Source organism: Anas platyrhynchos, chromosome 1, assembly GCF_047663525.1.
Source record: "Anas platyrhynchos isolate ZD024472 breed Pekin duck chromosome 1, IASCAAS_PekinDuck_T2T, whole genome shotgun sequence".
In the NCBI taxonomy this organism is placed as follows: domain Eukaryota; kingdom Metazoa; phylum Chordata; class Aves; order Anseriformes; family Anatidae; genus Anas; species Anas platyrhynchos.
In genome coordinates, this window is record NC_092587.1 from 177371451 (window position 1) to 177393253 (window position 21803).

Consider the following 21803-nt stretch of genomic DNA (forward strand, 5'->3'; position numbering starts at 1 on the left):
AGGTATTCTCTCACCCCCAGCACTGAAAGACCTGACTGAAGCATTCGCAAACCCTGCTGCTCAAATTCAGGCTTCCTTAGGATTCTCCGCCAAGGTACTTGCAATCAGTTGCACAGTACAAAATTGACACAATTTACAGGGGTCATCCCCTGTGGATGACTAATCTATTTTCTCCAATCTTCCCTACCCAGAAGAGAAACTGCCTCTGTGTTAAGATATCCCCTCACCTTTTTTTTTTTTTTTCCTTTGTAAAGCCTGCAGGAAAAGAAAAGTCACCTCAACTAATCTAAAAATCAGCACTGAAAAGACAAGTAAAAGAGGTGCCAGCAGAGTGTAAATTAACTACTCAGACCACCTGGCAGCACTTTGGAGGAAGCATCGAGTATCTTGGGCATCATTTAAACCTTTTCCTGAAGTAAACACATTAAGGTTCAACACATCACCATAATTAAGTAATTATACCCTCACACATCATGTTAGACAATGTACTGCAGTCATTGATCCAAATAAATACCAGATACCTCCTTACCATCACCAGATCTGGAAATTTTATTCAGTTAGTTTGCTATCATCTTTAAAGGGAAAAGTATAGCAATCTTTACTAGATTTCATTTTCTATCTTGTGATTTTAAATATTGACTGCCTGCACGACCCATTTTCTGTTTCCACATGGACCTAGCAGGTACACCACCAGCTCACTGTGACTGCATGCTTGGATGGCACAGATGGACCATTAAAAATTACTGTATGAAACAATTAAAAACAACAATCTACGGTTCTCGATATGTAATCCAAAGAAGACTGAATTTCAAATCAGGTTGATAATTTCTAAATTATATTATCACTACCTTTACTGCTTTTTTACTGAAATGTCATTTTATGTTAATTCTGATTGAACACAACACAGCTAAAAGAAGGAACAGAAGTAACAATTAATGAAAGAGAATAAAATACACTACCATCTTAGAAGATCAGAAATATGTTGTTTATAGCTTGTGTCACTAAAATTGTCACCTAGTATTTTACAAGACTTTTCTTCTTAAAAAAAAAGAAAAAAAAAGAAAGAATCCTAGATCCTAGACTAATATACCATAACTTCCTACATGATCATTTTCAGATAACACACAACCTTTGAAAAATACACGAATTCATATTAAGATTCTTACAAGAAGTCTGCGGAAAGGCTAGACCTAAGAACGCATTTAATATTCAAAGTCTGTTTGGCTCTAGGCCCTCTCTGAAACAGAAGATAAACCTAAGAACAGCCTTTCACCAACTCTTCTCTGAAGTTACCACGCTGTACTCTCAGATTTACTACACCATTCCTTCCTTTTGCTTAAAAATGAATGAATTCTGTCCATTGTACCAAGATAGAGCAGACTTTCCCCAGGCTCGCTCCAAATATTATCTCTGACAAATGCTTCCACTCCACAGATAATCTCCTTAAATGGAATTTTCTCAATTGTACCAGTCAACCGTAATGACCATTTTGTGAGCAATCAGGTAAGAGATATCGCAGGTAATAAAACAGCCCTCCTCATCCTCTCCAGACTGCCCAAATGAACAGGTATCTACAATAAGATAATTCTTTTTAAGAATGCAGATACGATGAGACAACGTGCTGGTATCTTACGGAAAGCCACAAAAGCTTAATTTGTTTCTGAAGACTACAGACTTGAGGCTTTACCAGCCCAAACACCCCGAATTCCAAGTCCTACACATCATCTTCCTGCTTATTAGAGGATACAACACTACGATCACCAAAAAAAAACCCTACTTACTGAACATAACCATAACTTACACCACTTACTCTGGATTTAGATTTCTGCTTTTTGCATTTTTATAAGGGTTAGATGTACTTCCCAAGCTCTTTCTTCTAGCAAAGCTCAAGCTATGTGAATTTGTCAGCATTTGGCCCTTTATTTATTAATCCTAAGCGTGTTTTCCCCAGTACCATTACAGCCGGCAAATTGAAGCTACAGTTAATAAGATTACTTCAGTAAAGTAATTTTTGGACTGTTGTGCCAAGCCATACATATGTTTCATCTACTAATCAGACTATCATTTCTATGGTAATTGGGCTCTGCAGAAAAAATCCCAAAGAACAGCTGCAACTCAACCCTCATTTTTTTTTCATTCATTACCTGTGACTTCCTCACTAAAAAATATATCTTATAACGGTTTAACAAGGCAATCAAACCTTTGGTGTTTCAGCAAAGTGCCTATGCAGAAATGTTACACCTTGGCAAAATTGTATCATTTATGAGGCATATCCTAATGCCTCTTTGACTCGAAACTTTAGAAATGAAACACTACCATTCACACAATTAACAATAAGAAGTTGCTTGCCAGAATTCTCCCTTATCCTGCTTCTACAGTAGAGAAGCTGGGGCCAAGACACCTTTCAGTAGCAAAGTGTTCTAATACAGTTCAGCATTGTGCTTTTAGCATTTCATTCTTTAGGGAAGAATGAAATACTTGACGGTGAAGGCTCTTTCCCAGAATATCTCACCTTCTAGACTCTCCACCTTCTCAGCTTCGTTTCCATCTTCAAAACCTTGTAAAGGTCCTAAATCTTTGTCTGGCCTTTCCTTCTCTGAAGCTGCAGAATCCCGACAAACACTGTCAAATTCTTTTTCATGATCTCTGTCCAGTTTTGTTTCACTGTGTTTTGTTGATTCTTTTTGAGAGGAAATGTCAACAGTTCTGTCTCTCTCTCTTTCAACAGGATCGGGTAGCTGTCTGTCTCTCTCTCTGTCCAGCTCCCTTCTCTTTTCCCTCTCTCTCTCCCGTTCTCGGAGTCTCTCTCGCTCCCTGCTCCTTGGCCAGTCTTTGTCAACATCTCGATCCCATTCTCTCTGTCTTGCCTCTCTCCTCTCTCTCTCCCGCTCTCGATCATGGTCGTGTCGATCTCGCTCCTGAAGCCTTTCCCTGCTGTCAAAGGACCCAGATCTGGAATGAACCTGACGGTCTGATTCAGGAGAGCTTCTTCTTGAACTGTGGCTTCTTGAATCTTGACGATCTGGATAAAATATTTTAAATACAGGGGCATGAGTACAGCTCATGAACGTAACACCATTTTCCTACATCAAAGTGTTTTAAAGATTCTGGTATGAAAATGGACTTGTGAAAAGCATCATCTTAGAATTAAAAATGGTATTTCTCCCACTCCCCAAAAAACATTTTTAGTGGCTAATTCAACTATTACAGAAGTCTAACTGAACGTGCATAATTTACTCACACATTTAAGCAATAAAATTTTTTTTTTTTAAAAAAGAATCATCTCAAAATTATTTTCAAAATACGTTTTTTTTTTAAACTATCATATAATAAATTCAGAAAGATACTTGCAGGCATGTAACCATGTTAAGAACAGAAAGCCAAATGGCTTTAGGAGGAAGATATTTTTCTATTGATGCTGTATGTATTTTAAGCAAATATTTTACCCATTTCTTTACAGGAACTACAGAAATAAAACAAGTTCATTGTGATTACTTTGATTCGCAGCAAAGATGATTTTCATATTTATCAAAAGCATACCTGAGAAGAACCACAACAGATTTCCCTCAGCTAAAAAAAGCTCCAGAGATCATAATGGATCTCTCTCTCCCAGAGCGAAAGGGCATTTCAATTTTGCCTAGATTTCAGTATTTCCTTATCAAAATGAATGTTAATAGCAAATTTAAAAACATTATTTATACAAAACTAGCTCAACCGTCTGTTAGCAGAAGGACTTTTTCTTTCTTTCAGTTTCATTTGTTCTACAAATTGCTTTATCCTCTAGACAGCATGAACTGCTAAAGCTGACTGAATATTTTGGCGTAAACAAAGTGGTAATCATCATGCCCACTGAGGATCAACTTTTCAAGTATGGTAACACTTCCAGGAATCTTAATTCGCTCTGGTTTTACTATGAATTGCATAGAACCTCCCTCTCCCTTCACCCTAATTACAAATTAGAAGAGTATATGGCCACACAAGAATGATTTGGGATTTGTAGCTTTGCACTCTCATGAAAAGTGGTAAGTCAGCCTCACTAAACGTATCTCATTACCTGAAGATGTGCTGCGACTGGGCTCCCCTCTTTTCAACTGATCGATCCTGGACTTGCGTTCCCCAGTGATTTCTAAGCTTTTCTTCTCTCTGTCCCTGTCCCTGTCCCTCGAGGCACTGTGCAGGATCCTCTTCCGTCCAGTCTGGTCATCGCCACTGCGATGAGCTGACTCGTTGGAAGGGGATCGAAGTCGGCTTGAGGCATGGCTCCGATTGCTGCCGAGGCTGCTGCTGCGCTTCTGATCCACGGGTTTACGGTGTGGTCCATCATCTATAGTAACATGAGGGGCTTCCACCTTTTCTCCCCTCGTTCTATGACTTTTTCTATGGGAGTCCTCAGTGCTTCTTTCTGGAACAACAATGTCGCCACGTTCGGGAACGTCTTCATCTGACCAGTCACTAAATGTTGTCTCTTCCCTTTTTGGGGGGACTTCTGCCACAGTTTTCTCAGGTGGTGCTTCAACCAATTCTTCTTTTGTGACAGGGGGGGTTCTTGGGCCTTTCTTCTTTTTATGATGTGGAACAATTTCTTCATCAGAAACCTCAGAATCACCCTTGGACCTCTTCCGCTTTTTTTCTATGTTCTTCTTCTTTTGACCTTTCTTGGGCGAGAAGACCTGGCTTTCCTCAGTCGTTGACTCATTGGCATACCTTTCCACCCCACTGTCATCATCTTTCTTTTTCTTTGTGGCCTTCTTCTGTATTTTAGACTTTTTCTTGCTGTCATCATGCATTCTATCAGAAGCGTCTCTTTCTTCCGAGGGACGGTGCCCAAGGTTTTCCTGAACCCTGGACCGGGAGCTTTCCGAAGCATCTGGTTGCTCTCTTTGCTTATCTGCTGAGGAAATTCTCTCTTTAAACTCTGGTTCTTCGTAACGCCGGGAACTTTCCTTTCTGTCTGATTTGCGCTCTTCTTCTTTCCAACGACTCTGCCTATCTTCTGCAGCATGAGAGGGGCTCAGTGACCGGGATTCCTGCGGTCGCACAACCTGGCTCAGAAGTCTGTGCTTTTCATCTACACAATGGGAAAAAGAACACACTTGCATAGTTTAGAAAGGAGAAAGGATGCACATTTGGTATCTTTACATGCTAAGAAGTATCAATCGAAACAAAAATAAATCCATCATTTCAGTTATACAAGTTTTGTTTGTGTTTTTTGGTTTTTAAAACTGCAGCAGCAGCAGCAGATTACTACCATTTTGGTAAACATACACCTTAACAGATGAGAAAGGGGAAGAGGACCTTTAAAAACTCTCCCCATGCTTTCTTCTTTTTAAGATTAGAGATTATTTTCCATAGGCAGAGGATAAGCTGGATCCTGCCTACAGCAGAAAGAGACAACTCCTACTTACTTTTGTCATCTCCACTGTTGTAAGCATCACTATCAGGAGAGTGCTCACGGCGACGTTTGGGTGACTGACGAGGACTTGGGCTGCTTTCGTTTCTGTGACGCTTCCTGCAGGACAAACATTTGTAGTCAAATTCCTGGAGGATTCTTTGAAGAAAACCTTCAGTGATTGAGTTTATCATCAATACAATCCCTCAAGTGTAAACACCTCACACAGAAGATCTAAGGATGCTAGGAAGTTTTGTAGCTTTCTAAGTTGTTATTTCAAAACTTCCAAAAGTATTTGTCTTGTCGTACATATATGATACCTTAAAACTAAAACTTAAACACTTAGGACAGCTATTTTTTATTTTTTAAACAAAAAAAAGTACAAAAGGCAATTAAGATCAAGTTTTTCCTATGGCAATGATCCTTGCAGTGGGTTGACCCTAGCTGGCAGCTAAGCCAGACGCTTGCTCACTTCTCCCCATGAGGGACTGGGAAGACTCTGTACTGGATGATTTATAGGATTCCATACTCCTCTCACACAAAAGCTGATAATTATTTCTAGGCAAAGCAGCCATCCAGGACAACACTGCTTTGCTCATTACCAATGTCACAATGAGAATTTTATTGTACTAAATGGAAAAAAAAAGAGAGAATCAGTGCCATTTAGATAGAACAATAGAAGCACCACACATTTACTTGAAATACTGTTGATGTCTTCATTGGTAGCCTTCTGGTGTTGAAAATTCAATAGTGCAAAGGGTAATGTAAGTTCCACAGAAATCTGATGAACAAAGTCATGAACCCTGACCTAGTTAGTTCCTATCACACTCTTGAGACTACAAAAGGTACCACAGCCTCCTATTAGGTTTCAAAGAACGCCTGCATTATTAAAGCCAAGGCCAAACAAGCAGACTTTAGCAGTTCCATGATTTTGCATTAGCAAAAAAGCATCAGACTAACATCACCAACATAGTACACAGCCTAGAATCTGATTTTGGGGCCACCAGCACATGCAACACAGATGCAGGGGAGACACGGCTCCAGATCACACCTCTGAAGGGTATCTTCTCCTTCCTTGTGATATTCCCCTGCTTACTATCTTACCAAAATCAATATTAAGAGAGTTTTTTATTGATGTTATTGAAGGAACAGTCAGATCCACTCACTTGGATTTTCTTTCTTCATGGACATCTCTTGAACTTCTTTCTTCTCTGATATCTTCTCTCTTGTCCCTGCGGTCATCCCTTCCTTTTTCTTTGTCATCCCAGTCTCTTTGGCGCTCTCTCTCTTTATCCCTGTCTCGACCTCTCTCCCTTTCTCGCTCCCGCTCTCGATCTCTCTCACGCTCCCGCTCCCTTTCCCGCTCCTCCCTCTCCCTCTCTCGCTCCTTTTCTCTCTCTCTTTCTCGTTCCCTTTCCCTGTCATGGTCCCTGTCTCGATCGCGCTCACGGTCCCTGTCTTTGTCTCGCTCCCGCTCTCTCTCCCGTTCCCGAGCACGATCTCGTTCCAGCTCCCTCTCCTTCTCCCTCTCCCGTTCACGGTCTCTCTCTCTCTCCCTCTCTCGATCCCGCTCTCTTTCTCTCTCCCTCTCGCGGGCCCTTTCATCTCTCCTATCATCACTCCGATCTACCCTTCGCTCTTCTCGTCTTTCGTCCCGCTCGAGGTCATCACTTCGTCCTTGATGTCGTACCGGTGAGCTTGCTCTCGTATCTGTGAAGAGAAGCAAGTTTGATTACCAGAAATTAAAGGGATGTACATTGCTTCCACTAATAAAACACCCATGGCTTGGTGTTCTGGCAATCTAGCTACTGGTTTGTGCCAACTGAAAAGTTGTAGTTCTGTAGCTCTGAAATATTTTTCTAGTATTTCAAGAGTGAGTTGTCCTTAGTTTAGAGAAAAGTCACTGTAAAAATTTATTTTCTACTGGGCATTTCTGAATGGCTTCAAAAGCTAATTTTACTGCCTCAGAGTCTAGCCATTACTATTACATTACGGAGTCATTCAGAATCTGTTACAGGATCTTGGAAAGCTTAGAATGACATCCATATGAAAACCAAGTATCAAGACTTCCATAAGAAAATTTCACTTCCACAAATTCAGAGTCTCAAGTTGATAAGAACTTACACTGTTTATTTTCCTGTAACTTTACTAGGTGTTTCTAAAAAATATTGTCCTCTCTCCTCACAGAAGAAGAGATCCCTGCAAAGAAGTACACAACCAAATCCAAGAGAAAGGGAGAGATGAGGATGAGCTACAGGAAGCATAACTGCCGTAAGCTTCCACATGCATTCACATAAGGTGAGTTTTTCAGTGTTCAGACAGTGGGCTACGGTCATGGAGAAAATTATATTCATACAGAAAACAACTGATCCAGAAAGATAGTGAAGACAGCTTAGATAAGGGTATTTATTCTCCACAGACTTAAGGCTAAATTTGGCTGCATTCTGTTAGTTATTTTTTGATATTTTTGGAATATTTATATAAATTTTGACTACTTTATAGCAATTTTTATGCTAACATTTGTAGCATTTGAACAGGAACAGACCAGTCAAACTTCTTTCACAATACATATTCAAAGCATTATACAAAAGAACAAGAAGGGCATGAATAGAGGTTGGTATTTTTAGGTCCATTACTCTGACGCTGAGTGTACTTCCCTGTAAATTGAGACCATATCCACCAGGGACAAGCAGACAGAGCTTGAACAGGGCTAAGTCAATAAAACATGCATTTCCATTAGTTTAATCAATTTTAATCTCTGAGTGAATTAACAATGACTTAATGCTCCCCTGTTACCAGGTAAAATTAAAAGCAAACTCGAGTAACATTTCTGTCATAGATGTAACACTTCTTTTCTTACAGATTTAAATGATCAGACTAAGTAAATGGTTCCATGAATGCATTGCATCTTCTTTTAATGGTGCCTGTAAGTTTATAATCTGATTTATTGTGCATAAGAAGTAGTAGGCTTTATACAAAAGTTCTGTAACGCTTGCTTATTGTGTCAGTTTTGGGTGACAAAACATCTACACACAACTCTTGCATGAATCAAGACGCCTGTAAGTGTATTAGACAACTGAACATGGATCGTCAACATTTCTGACATGACTTTGTTGTGATAACATGTTTTTACTTCCAAATTGTTGGTTTTTTAAAATGAAAAACTTGGTCTGATAAGGAACGTACAAATTATGTGATAAGGTATCTAGCATTTACTGGAGGTTTGGAGGTGGAAGAGGTGAACACTAGTCTGCAAGAGCCAACCTTCCAGACACATTCAGACTGCAGGGTTTTCAGCTGACAAGGAAAAGAAGGTCTGGAGATCAGGTTTATTGAAACCCTGCCTTGAAGACATGAGAGAATCTAATGCAAAACCTTTCGCAAGAATAGGTGATAACAGACATTCCAGTGAGCCAAAAAGCATTTCACAGAGTAGCATACAAAACATTCCTCTGAAAAACTGAAGGTGAATAACAGCTACAACACACCTTTCCCTTCCAAAACTCTCTTCTTAAGATAGAAAAAATCATTTTCATTTTGTATTCATTCCTCACATCCTTTCATTTCCATACTATTTTTATTTGCTTGACTCCTCCTATTCTCTTGATTGGTGAGCAATACAATTATTCTCCAGAGTGGCAGTTGATACTAAGTTCCTCAGAGACAACGGCAACCTCTTTCAGGTGCAAAAGTTTGACATCTTGCACACTGTGTCTGAAAGAACAGTCTTGTACATGCTTTCCATGATCACTGGTATCTGTATTGGCTACCTGTACTAACAAAGTTAACTTACATGAAGGATAGCACTAGTTTCAGCATGCAATTATTTATGTAGTGGAAGGAACTGATAGAAAAACATATTCCTACATATACTTTCAACTCCATATATACTTGTGTGTAAAAATATACATACAAATACCTCTTTCCCTGTTGTCACGCCTGTCCCGTTCACTATGTCTTCTTTCAAAGGAGGAATCTCTTGCTTGGTCTCGACTATCATAGCGATCTCGGTCAGGGTAGCTACTCCGTGATTCCCAGCTGTCATGGTAGTTTCCACTACTGCTGTGACCATCCACCTGGGAGCTTCTAGTCCGACTGCCTAATAGTGATGTACCGATATAGAAGATGAATTCCCACACGTCAGGAAATCCAGTGATGTTTTATAACATCTAACTAAAGCAGCAACTTTTTAACAAACTTGAATTAACCGTTCACAGAAATAAAAATTGCACTGTCAAACTCTACTTAACCAAAACCTCTTAAATTTCACACCTTTTAATTGTGAAGTTATTATTTTCCAACCACAGACTCAAGATTTCCTACCTCACCCTCCCCTAGCCACAACACGAGGTCTCCTGACTAGGATTAAAACAGTCCAAAAGCCAGTTCATATTTGTTCCGAGTATGATGTAAACTTACAGACTTGGCAGCAGGAGAATAAGAAAGATCATTTTCCCTGTAAAAATTGTACGGCCTATTCTTACTGCAAAATGTTTAAATGCCATTTATTAGAGAGGTAAAAGGTGATAAGTGAAGCTGCTCTACAAAGTGCATCAGGCTTTCAAAAATACTGCCAAAGGTTAAAATTGCATTTATGGTCAATCAAGAAGGGTGGCGAGGGTGAAAGATGGTTTTCAAGTGCCTACGCAGCTGCACTCGAGAAAACAAAGAATTGCTACCCAGTACTTTGAGACATGCTGCCTCCTACTAATCCTGCACTGCACATAAGCCTCCTGCGTTTGTGGCACATGGGAAAACCTAGGGCTGGGTTGCAGAAAAATTAAGAGCAATGAGGTCTCCCCTGAGCCTTGTCTTCCCCAGACTAAACACCCCCAGTTCCCTCGGCTGCTCCTAAAAACTCTTATTTGGCAGCATTTCCACATGTTATATCGAACAAGGTAATACAAGTGTCAGTGCTTGATCTCCAATAATAAGGACACTTATTATTTATTTTTATTTAAATCATGTAATACCTTTATCAGATAGTTCTGGCCCTCTACCTCGACTTCGGCCAGTTCGATCACTTCTGCTGTCGTTTCTGGAGTCACTTCGGGAGTCGTTCCTTGTTTCGGCACGAGAGCTCTCCTCTCTGCCATGGGATCTTCCATAGCTGCGTGAGTCCTCCTGATACTGGTCATCCTTTTTATGGGCATCCCGACTTTCTCTGTCTCTGTAGTCATGAGAATCTCGCGTGGAACGTGAGTCTCTTTGATCACGACTATCCTTGTTATCTCTGCTATAATCCCTTGTATCTCTGGAGTCTCGAGTGTCTCTGGATTCCCTCGTCTCCCTCCGATCTCTGGTATCTCTCGTCTCTCTCCGATCTCTTCCATCCCGAGATTCTCTGTCATCTCTATGATCCCTGGAGGTGCTCTGCTCCTGGTCATAATCACGATCATCTCTTGTGTCTCTTTCTTTTTCCCTTTTCCCTCTAGTTTCTGTAAAATGTTTAAAGGAGTGTTATATACTGAGCTTAATCAAAGCAAGCAAAAATTTAGAGGACAAGTAACACTAAAATAATAGTCAAAATATACTTCTGTTACACATATTAATTTAAATTTTGTGTGTAAGAAGGAGGGTAAGATTGTTCTTGGTATCCACCTACATATTTCATTAAGCTTTAAACATCTTTTTGTGAATTTGAGCTTTACAAATATTTACTTGTTCAAAGGGGGAGTAAGTATAGTAAAAATAAATTTCTAAGACATAAGAAATCAAGCACACTTCAGTAATTTAAAGGTAAGATCACTTTTCCTACAATCATAGGTTCCTTTGTTTTCTCTACACACACTTTCAATAAATTTGTGCTATAATTAGACCACTTGCTTTTAAGACCTCTTTGCCCTGACAAAATCATTTTTAAAAATTATTTATTTACAATGTTACTGCTAAAGGAAAGTGAGTTTACAGTCAGTCTAAAAAAAGCTGACATATGTTCTCTTTATAATCTGTCTATCAAGAGAAATGGCATGTCTGACCATCACAGATTGCTCGACCAACTTTAAAGATTTCCAGAGGGAATGACTCTTTGCACACACCTCACTTAATGTCAGTGAAAAAGACAATGGACAAAGCAATCAGTGATGACTGGATTAGCATCTGATCCTCTAGTATATGCCTCATACAAACTGAGGATCACTTACCTACAGAAACAACCACTGCATTACACAAAAAATATCTAAACAGATGCTTACAGGATCTCTTGAACCAGCTGAGCCTACCACCTAAGCAGTCCTATCAGGAACAATGCCCTTGCACAGTCCCTGAAAACAACACCACAAACACAGCAAGAATTATACAGATTTCTACCAGTGCTTTCTTCACCACCTGGCCACTGGGATAGGTGCAGATCATGCCACAAACCGAAAATCTTGTTCAAAATGCAATCTGCAAACAAACATCTGTTGGAAATGTTATTTTTATTCATACCATCCCGCCTTTCGTGGCGCCTATCGTGAGACTGTGAAGTCCGATCACGATCGTGCCTTCCCTTTTCTCTTCCAGGAGATCGGTGCCTTGAAGGGCTTCGCTTCCTCTGAGGAGAAGAGGAAGAGCGTGGGGGGTAGGGGGAAGATGACCGCCTCGCAGGCGGGGAAGCTGTCCTTTGATAGGAGGGAGAAGGGGTTCTTTTGCGGTGTGGGGAAGGAGAATGTCTTTGAACAGAAGAACCCGACTGCGATGAAGAGGAGTGATGTCTGGAGGATATGGGAGAATGATGCTGACCTGACGGAGAGGCAGACCTGCAAGGAAGGGTTAGAATAGCCACGTATGAAATAACTTTATTTGAAAAGTTGTATTACTGTACCCTACACAAAATAGAGGGATTAAACTGATTTGTGCATTCTCTATCCTCTGTCCTGTTGAAAACAAGTGCTGTGTCTATAACATTCAACTAATCTGCCTTCGTATATTTCAAAGTATACTTATCTCTAAATGGTTATAGTTTATTTAATATCCCAGAACAAGTTTTTCAATCAAAATTACATTACATATACTGCATTACATAGATTAGACTGCTTTCCCAGGGGAAGAGAGGGAAGAGTCGGAAAAAATGCGATTTCTCCCACCCCATGAACCAAGTACAATTGTTTTCTTCAATATATGCTACTTCTTGGTCTTTGTGATAAAATTAGGCAGATACCTTTTATACGGTGTTACATAAAAGCATCCCCCCTTCCTCCCAAATAGCATTTTTTTTTTCAGAGAACAGTGGTGTCTCCTTTTTTTTATTATTTTTGATTTCTTTTATTACAAGCGTTGACCTTTGAACTACTTAGGCCTGAATCCTAGAAACCTAGAAACAGCATATCTACTTAAAAATTTAGCAAGCATTAATGTTTCCACAAGCAGGGAGATCTCTTATCTAATAGACTAAGAAAAAATATATACCAAGTGTCTCTCATCTTGGAAATCCCATAGCTTAGCTAAATATCATTTACATACCAGTGAACAGATTTCCTCATAATATGTTATCATATGCGCAGTCTAACGTGGACACATCCACGCTTCAAGCCTTTGAGCTCAGTAGTTTTCATTACTTATCAGCATCTGAGCAACATGAAAGCATCGTTTCTCATGAAATACGCATTGCCCTTTATTCCCAACTGCCTTCCACTTCACAAAATTTCAGAGACTCCAAAGAGAAGAGTCAGAATAACCACACACAGACAATATGTTCTCAAAAAAAATCACTTAAGCAATTTAGTTCCTGCTTCTGAATATGCATGCCTATAAGTGTCAGTGACTTCAAACAAATACCCTGATCATCCAGATGAATTCTTCAGTTTCAGGTGACTCACAAAGGAAGGAGCACTTTACCAAAGGCAGGACCTTCCTGCAGTACTCCATAATAGCTCAGCAGTTGTTACAGCTATATAGGTAATGCAGCTTTTGCTGAGTACCTTGCAAATGTCAAGATTTTTGTCTCAGCAAGGTAGCTGATGTCAGTTGGGCTCTGAATAGAAGGAGCTCTGAAATAATTCAGATTAGCAGGCTTACAGAGTGTCGCAATGCTCTCCAGGACCCAAATGGACAGACATCAATGCTGTTCAGCAGCGGATCTCACAGCTAAGGCCATTTTCTAAAAGACCCAGACATTGTGCAGCTAGAAAGACTTTCCTTATGTCAAGAACACAGAGCAATGATTCAGCTTCCAAGGAGCAAAGCTCTGAGAACAGAATGTTATGTGAAATCACTGGCGACCTGAGGTAGGAACTCTGTAAGGAAGTCTTTTTTTAGGTAAAATACATCACAGTGGGAATCTTCTATTAATATCAGTGTTTTATCCTTCCTTATAGTCAATGTCAGTGACTCAAGAAAATTGCCTCCAGAGCCCCACGGAGCAGTGCGTTGGTTATCACAGGACCAGTCTCACAAAGGTGTTGGTTCTACACCTGGATTCCATTACAGAATCAGATATATCCACTAACGGATGCACTGTGACTTTTCCTTGAGGCACTTCAACTTCAGACCTGTCAACTGAGGGAAGTCAAACAAAATTTTTTACAGCACAGCTGCAACAACATTTGAACAGAACCACTTTGGTTCTATTAGAAAAACACACAGGAAAATGTCAGAAAGAAAGGGGTGAGATAAAAATAAGTAAAATCAGCCTTTATAACACGCTTAACTGAGACACGTCGAGACAGGCTGTATCTGTTTTTTGATTTAATTCATACAGTGTCTGTGAACCTGTATGCTCAGATATTGCCAGGCCTGGAAACTATCCCACTGAGATGCATCTATGATGGTCAGTGCCAGACACTATTTGTAGTCCTCAGCAGTAGACTAAGATTTGCATCTCCTTGTCTGTGTAAGTAAGAGTGCATGGGGTCCAGCTGATGCACTCCTGTAGCTTAGGGATGCCTTGAATGTCTACGTGCAGTCTGACCTCCAGGATGTTTGCGTGTAGCTTCTTTTGTCTGGAGAAAGAAAAAAACCTCGAAGTCTCCTGTGCATGCTATAGGGAGGCATTCCTCAAGGATTGCAGGAAAGAGTAAACTCAATTTTTTGTTTCCGTGACTGCATATTTATGCTGGCTGTAGCTTTCTATCACGAGAGGAAAGATTTGACCACTGAAAGCAGAAGACACTTTCCCTGAGAGAACAAGTAGCCTGCATGCCTCTACAATGACCATTTGTACACATGCTCACATACAATTAAAACAGCCTGGATTTAGTAGCAAAGTTTCCAAAGCACTCAAATTGAAACTCTGTAACAGCCAGAACTGACAAAATCTAATTTCATTACTTACTGTCTTTAAACAAAGACTGCGTTTACTTTTCACCATTAAACGAAGCATATGTAACAGACATAGGGTAACCAAAATTTGCTTGCGTGGAAGACTATCAACTGTTTGGAGACAAACAGAACATTTCAAAACCTGCTTCATTGCCTCTAGCAGAAGGCAAGAGGTACTTTTCTTCCCAGCTTAGCTCCCTTCCACAACACTTTGTATATCTGCATAGAACCTCCCTGCAAGTAGCAACAAGCAGAACATTGGAGTAGGCTAGAAAAAATGGGGAAAGAGGCGCTGCAAAGGTGGTTTCCAGTAAATTTTCTCAGAATGGCAAAAGGTTTTCCTCTAAGGCTCCTAGAACCAATAGGAACTGTATCTTCTCTGAAGGGTCTCTGAAACTGTTCTGTGTAAGTCAGACACACTTGCTTTTGTAATTTTTGAAAATTTTCTTAAAGATTTTGTGATCTTTAAGAAGCAACGAGAGGAGGAAGAGGAAAAAAAATTCCCAAAGCATCACAGAAAGAGCTTGTCTCCTATCAAACTTCTAAAGCTCCACCCCAAGCCAAAACATTTGAGAGGAACTGACAAACAGCAACTTGCACAATGACTTGTGTTCCTGACTTGAAAGGTACCTATAATATTTGAAAACAAACCAACAACCAAAAAACCTCACATCAACACCAATACACATAAAGGAGCCTCTGAGCTCAAGTTCAAATAGGCAAAGCAACAGAGGAAGTTTCTAAACGAGATTAATGAAAATCTTTGCAACTGACCACCTACCTGCGAGAGGGGGAAAAGTTATGCTTGTGAGTAGTTGACTTTGCTGGGGCTCGGGAGGCTTGTCGCCGCCTTGCAGCAGGTGGTGAATACTCTCTGGAAGGAGAGGAGTTGCTGCCAGAATGATCTGCAGGACTGGGAGAACGCTTCTGCCTATGGGAGCCTTCAGAAGGATCTCTGGGAATCAAAAAGAGCAGTCTGTTCAACAGGCATAGCAGGACATCAGTACATTTCCAAGAATGAACCTGTGCTTACGAGGTCAAAAACTACTCTTAAAGAATGCTTTGTTCCATCTGTAATTTCATGAAATTACCTGAAAGTTAGCAGAACTAAGGAATGCAAGACCCATACTAAATTTCTTCCTGATTTCTGGATCATAAAATCCAGGACTATAAGATAGTAAAACCAAAATACATTTATATTTTTACCTGATATTTCAGGCAGTGGTGAAACAAAATTCCTATTAATAGAGACTCTTTTGCTGCCCTATTAAACATTTCTGTTAACATTTTATTTGAGAATCCTTAAGTTCACAGACATTTTCAAACACTAATCGCAATTTCAAATGAATTTAAAATATCTCCGAACCTTCAGCTATTTCACATCACGAAGCACTGACATTACGTCTGATTTTCTATTATAAAAAAGTCAACAAAAATCCAATACTGAAATTAAAGGTTGCAGTCACCATAGCAATACCTAAATATAGTACAACCATGAGCCAATTACTCTCTTGACCCTTTCAGCACTACCTAGAGCTTTTTTTCTACTGCTTATGGCCTTCCAGTAATAGAGTGGGCAAGTATGAGTGAAATAAAATATTTTTAAACAAATTACTGTGTTTTTACTACATTGATTAAAAATAGACAATTTACTGGTCTTCAACCTCTTAGTCTTTGCTATACTGGTTACAAAAGATGCACTTGTGACCACATACCCTATTTTCATCAAAGGAATACAGGACTTAAAAATGCAAGTGTTATGTTTAACAACTTAAATGGACAACTAAACTTCAGAAAATAATGGAAATAGTCATGTAAGCTCACTATTTGATATACACACACACACACACACACACATTATGTATCAGTGATGAAATTCTAGAATTGCAATAGCTTTTGACTTCAGCAATACTTTTTAACCTACAGAAGGTCAGGGAAAGTCTAAATGTGCCACCGCCAATTTAGAAAGATATTAGTCCTCTAGGATTTCAGAAAAGCAGGCAAGCAGACAAGTAAATGACTTTGATAAAGACTTTGGCAAATGAATTGTTTCACTGGTGAAGATCCAACTCTCTGAAAAATAATGAGTCTTTCAAAAGGGCATATGAAAACCTTATTGTGCAACTTAAACCTGTTAATATATTAGTTATAGTTTATTAAACTACATAAGGCATTTAAATATTTAATGAGTACTGAAATGGTTGTTGGCAAGGCAGGTATAAATCCCTTATTACTCTGTGTTTTGATAACATTAATGTAACCTTGCTTTTAAGAGTAAAAGCTAATAATGCATTATAACTTACCTCTGCTTCTCTTTTTTCTCTTTGTGCCTTTCAAAGTCACGGCCTCTCTCTTTCACCTCCCTCGTCTTCTCCTCTGAACGTTCTTTTCCTTTATGTTTTTCTTTGTGTTTTTTTCCTAACGGAGTTTCCTCTTGTACTGGAGGAGGAGGACTAGGGGTACGAGGACCTTTCTTTTTGCTCTGGTTACTTTTAGAACTCCTAGATATAAACCAACAAGAAAAAAAAAAATGAAGGACTGCCAACTACTTCAAATAATGATTTTTCAAATGTTGGCAGGAAAGTACAATGTAAAGGGCCTTGAAGCTTTTAGGATAGGATTTGCCACTCCATTAGCAAGCAGTGCTCAGGAACTTGACTGAAGGGTGAATGCAGGTGGTAAAAATTCACAGCGAGCTCTGCAATTTGTAACCTTTATTTCTGAAGCAAAAATAGGAACTGCTCCCATTCAGAAAGAACTATTTTCCAAGGTTACAATGCCTTTGCATGAACTGCATACACCACAAGACCAGAACTCTGGAGTATCTTGTCTGTTTAGACTCCCAATTCTGCAATGCAACACCCCACTCAAGCACGGAAAATGACTTCAATCACTCATGTCTTAGATTTACCGTTAACTACTTGATGCAGGATAAAGCTTTTGAGTATGTATTTCACATTACAAAGGAATTTACACCATTTTTTTTCATATAAATTATCACTGACATAAACCCTACGAACTAGATGCTACCACGTACTACATGCCAGTAGCATATTATCCCCATGCTCCATCCTCCTGTAGCAAAAACCATTGGTTTGTTCTTAAAGGTTTTGTTTGCTTTGCAAATACAGACGTGTCTGCTTATACTGTTCCAGAAATTTCTAATTTCTTCTCTATCTAAAAGCACCAAATAGTCATTTGAAAGCTCCTGCAGCCATCAAGAACGTAGTTTCAGGAGACTGACTTTTTGTGGCAAGGTGCCCAGTCTGACCTTCCTGGAGCTTTCATGCATCTTACCCTTTCCTGTGCTTTTTTTTTTTTTTCCCCTCACCCACATTACGCCTCTTCTTTTCTTCTCCTGAAGCCTGAGAAAGTCTCTGGCTTTAAAATCAAACATTATTTCCCAAACAGCAACATGCAATACCAACAGAATGTGAAGATGGTCACATTTTAAACATCTCACTTCAGTCTAGATGAGCTACTTTGCAGGCTGCAGCATCTCAAAGAAAGCTGTCTCTCACTTTAGTTATTTTTATTTCCTCATCACATCCCAGACACTCTGGACATTCAAAGAGAAAAGGCCTGCTGTAAAGCATGAAATCAGTCAACTGACAACTACGTGCATGTAGCAATTTTCCACAGTAGATGACTCACGCTGCATAATTTAGAGACTTTTCCCTAAAGTTATAAAATCAATAGTTCTGAAAGCAAGGAAAATGAAAAACTGTGTTAATTATGAAAGCCCCAGTAATAAAAATCAATGTGGTTCTCCACTCCCACGTTCTCCCAAGATGCATCTGTACGGACTGACCTCTGCTGATCCAAAAGTGGGGAAGATACAGCAGACGCTTTCTTTTCTTTCTTACTAGCCGAAGAAGATGATTTGGGACTGGATCTTCGTTTTGGAGACTTGCTAGACTTTCTTGGTGATGGTGATGGTGTCAATTTAGATCTAACCACCTCAGGAGAAATCTTGAGGTAAAGAATATATTAAATGTTAAAAGACTGATGCTCAAAAGCTTTGCTGTATGCTGATACATGTCACATATGTAAAAACAGTAACAGTCGAGATGTGAGATCTTAAACTTTTATACATCTACCTCCAATAAACTAACCGTACAGTTTTCAAAACAGTTTATTAGCTTACAAGAACACCATAAATGAAACATGCCAAAAAAACGGTGGGGGAAGAAAAGATTTGCAAAAACTGTAACGAAAATTTTGAAGTTAGTATAATCCCAGATAGTATGATCCCAGCTAGCATTCAAGTTTGTCCAGAAAAGAAGGACCTTGTTTCAGACTTCTTTTATTTATTTTTTTTTAAAGTCTTCTCCAAAATTAGTCCTTCTAGCACTTTGGTAACAGCTTTGCCCATCTGTCACTCTACTTTCCCTCAGTTACCACAAGACACGTAGGAAAAGGGACTTGGTATAAGTTATGCCTTACGTTTTCTCCTACACCATCTCTGTTAAAGGTTTTATTAGCTTTAAATCATTAAACTGCAAAGTTGCTTATTCATTTAATAGCTGACTTCATAGAGGAGAAAACTTGTTTATGGTGCCAGATGACTGAACAGATGATACGTGACTTGCAACTAATATCCATGTCACACAACAAGTTATAAACATGCCACTTATCTACTACTATGTGCAGAGTAGAACTTTTGTAATCCAGAAAGCTCAGGTCTTTAGGAAACAATAAGAAGTGTTTAGTTTTGCATTTACAGAATACAAACCTCTTTTTTAATGACAATTTCCTCTCGTTTCTCCATGTTTTCCTGTTCCAACTTCATGAGTTCTCTCTGAATCTTTTGGCGCTTCATTTCCAAAGACAGCTCATGATCATAATCGTAGTTAACATCTCCATTATCAGAGTCTTAATTAAAACAAAAAGTAAACAGACTAGTAAATGGATTGCATAGGAAATAAATAATATTCCTTTAGCATACTGGATGCCAAGCATAAATATTTCAGTGACTTTTCAGCATCGCATAAATGGATCAACAAGGCTAAGCCAAATCTCTTCTCCAATTATCTGCGTGAACCTGAAATAACTCCAGTTAGTCCCATATGACCCACCATTAAAATACTTAAACTTCATTAGTAACACTTCACTTCTTTTAAAGACTTGTGTCAATTATTCATCTAAGGTAGCACGGGAAACCCAGTACACCATTTCTTTCCATTTATATAACAAAAATATTCCCCCAAAAGAGTTTTTTCACAAAGACTGAAAATATGCGGAGCCCTGCTTAATTGGGAATCTCACATGAAATGGATTAAAGTAGTAATGCACTATACTAGGGCTTTTTGTTTAACATGTTATTTCACACACCTGTCTAATTACATCTATAAATCGACTTTAAAATAAAAGAAGAGGCCTGCATAACTTCTTTCACTGGGTAAAACCACGCTTAAAACATTCCTACTCCTTGGTATTCACATCAGCATTTTTTTCTCGCTTTTTCATTAAGTCATTGTCAGTTCATACCACACCCTTCAGGCCACACAACTGAAATCTTGTTGAAAAAGGAAGCAGTCTTACTGTTTACACTTCTTATTTTGTTTGTAGTTACTTCAGTCAAATACTCAGAAAGCACATTGATAAAAGAACCTTCCAAGAACAGATACCTCATTAAAGATTCATTAGCTTTCACCCCCCTTTTGACACACAGGAACTATATAAAAGCTTTGCAGTAACTATATTGAGTTTACAAATTCTCTTCATGTGGCTTGAGAGCATGAGAACAGCCTCCAGAAAGGTGCAGTTCTTAACAGCATAAGTTCTTTCCCAGTCCATCTGTCCAATTATATTACACTACAACTTCACAGACACCAATTCTGCTTTACCCATAGAGGTTATAACTACGAAAAGCACTATTTTGAGAAATTCATAATTCTCAAGCTAGAAGCCTCCATGTCTAAGAATTAAGACATTCATGTTACATATTTATATAAAAATAGATGTTTTTCTGTTGCAAATTTTCTTCAACTTAGATTCCATTTCCATGCATATACACCATAGGACAGTCAGAGCACAAATAACTAATACTACATCTTACTGCGAAAAGATTCATTATATCCGAATTCACTTGAAAAATTTCTAGTTTGTTGTTTTGTTTTTTGTTTTCCTTCCCAGAAACAAAGTCTGCCACTTGGACTATTAAAACTTTATTTTCTACACTGACTATATCACAGTTTTCTACGTCACAATAAAGTACTAGACAAGCAACCTTAAGTCAACTAACAATTCCATTTATATGTTTAGTCAAAATTATTTTCACGTTATCAGAAAAGGTAAACCACAGCATATCCAGATTTCTAATTTGACAGAGATTTTTGCTATGACTGTGTAAATTTTAGGCACCTTAATTTAAGTGAAAATCACACATCTCTCTCAGTGTATAACACATGCTTCCCCCCTTCCAAATGCTTACTACAAACACTTTCATTTAGGAAGGCACTGTGACTGCATTTGGTTTGCATCATGCAGAACTTCCAGCAGAACATAACCATAAACATAAGTAAAAGTGTTGACCATACAGGATCATTTGTGCATTTTGAAAAGATCTGTGGTTATAGGAACAAAATGTAGATACGTATTCTAATATAATTATTTATAACTAATATCTTGTCTAATAAAGAGCTATAAATTCTTTGGAAAATGACTGTTTCTTTCTTTGGCATCGCTACTGAATGGTAAAAAGAATCCTTAACTGTGGACCAGAACCCCCCCCACTGTCTTGCAATATTTTAGTAACTGCTGAAACGTTGATACTTACAAAACTATGTAAGTACCACACTTTATTACAAGTTGCCAGATTTCAGTGGCAGTTTAACTTGGCCCTGAAAGGAAAAAGGAAAGACTCAGGAGAGGGATGAGAAAACAATACAGATTTTTCCTCAACCGTCTGTGTAGTAAATGGATGAATATTATCAGCACCAAGGACAGTAAAATCACCTTTCAAGCACAAGAGCCTACAGTAGCAAAGCTCTCACCACCCCACTAGTATTTTCAGAAGATGATTAGTTCACCAACTGTCCCCTTCAGCTGTTGATATATGCATTCTAATTAAATACTTGGTTAATGAGATAGTCCGCACTAATACAAATTACACCAAAAAAGCAAACCCTGCTGACTTTTGACTTGAAAGGAGTCATGCTCTGTTTTTGGA

The 21803-nt window shown here is 38.9% G+C and overlaps 1 protein-coding gene across 6 annotated transcripts in view; it reads right to left on the bottom strand.

Annotated features, from left to right (window-relative positions):
• The window catches only part of ZC3H13 (zinc finger CCCH-type containing 13), a 47322-nt gene that overhangs the window by 6274 nt on the left and 19245 nt on the right, over positions 1-21803 (bottom strand). For all 6 annotated transcript variants that reach the window (XM_038173407.2, XM_038173413.2, XM_072032545.1 and 3 more), the window contains 11 exons: positions 19365-19504; positions 18441-18601; positions 16933-17130; positions 15411-15584; positions 11819-12129; positions 10363-10827; positions 9309-9488; positions 6556-7099; positions 5406-5509; positions 4055-5068; positions 2513-3022 (listed from right to left, as the gene is read on the bottom strand). In XM_038173407.2, coding sequence (XP_038029335.1) covers positions 2513-3022; positions 4055-5068; positions 5406-5509; positions 6556-7099; positions 9309-9488; positions 10363-10827; positions 11819-12129; positions 15411-15584; positions 16933-17130; positions 18441-18601; positions 19365-19504 — 3801 coding nt within the window. The remainder of the gene's footprint in view (positions 1-2512; positions 3023-4054; positions 5069-5405; positions 5510-6555; positions 7100-9308; positions 9489-10362; positions 10828-11818; positions 12130-15410; positions 15585-16932; positions 17131-18440; positions 18602-19364; positions 19505-21803) is intronic.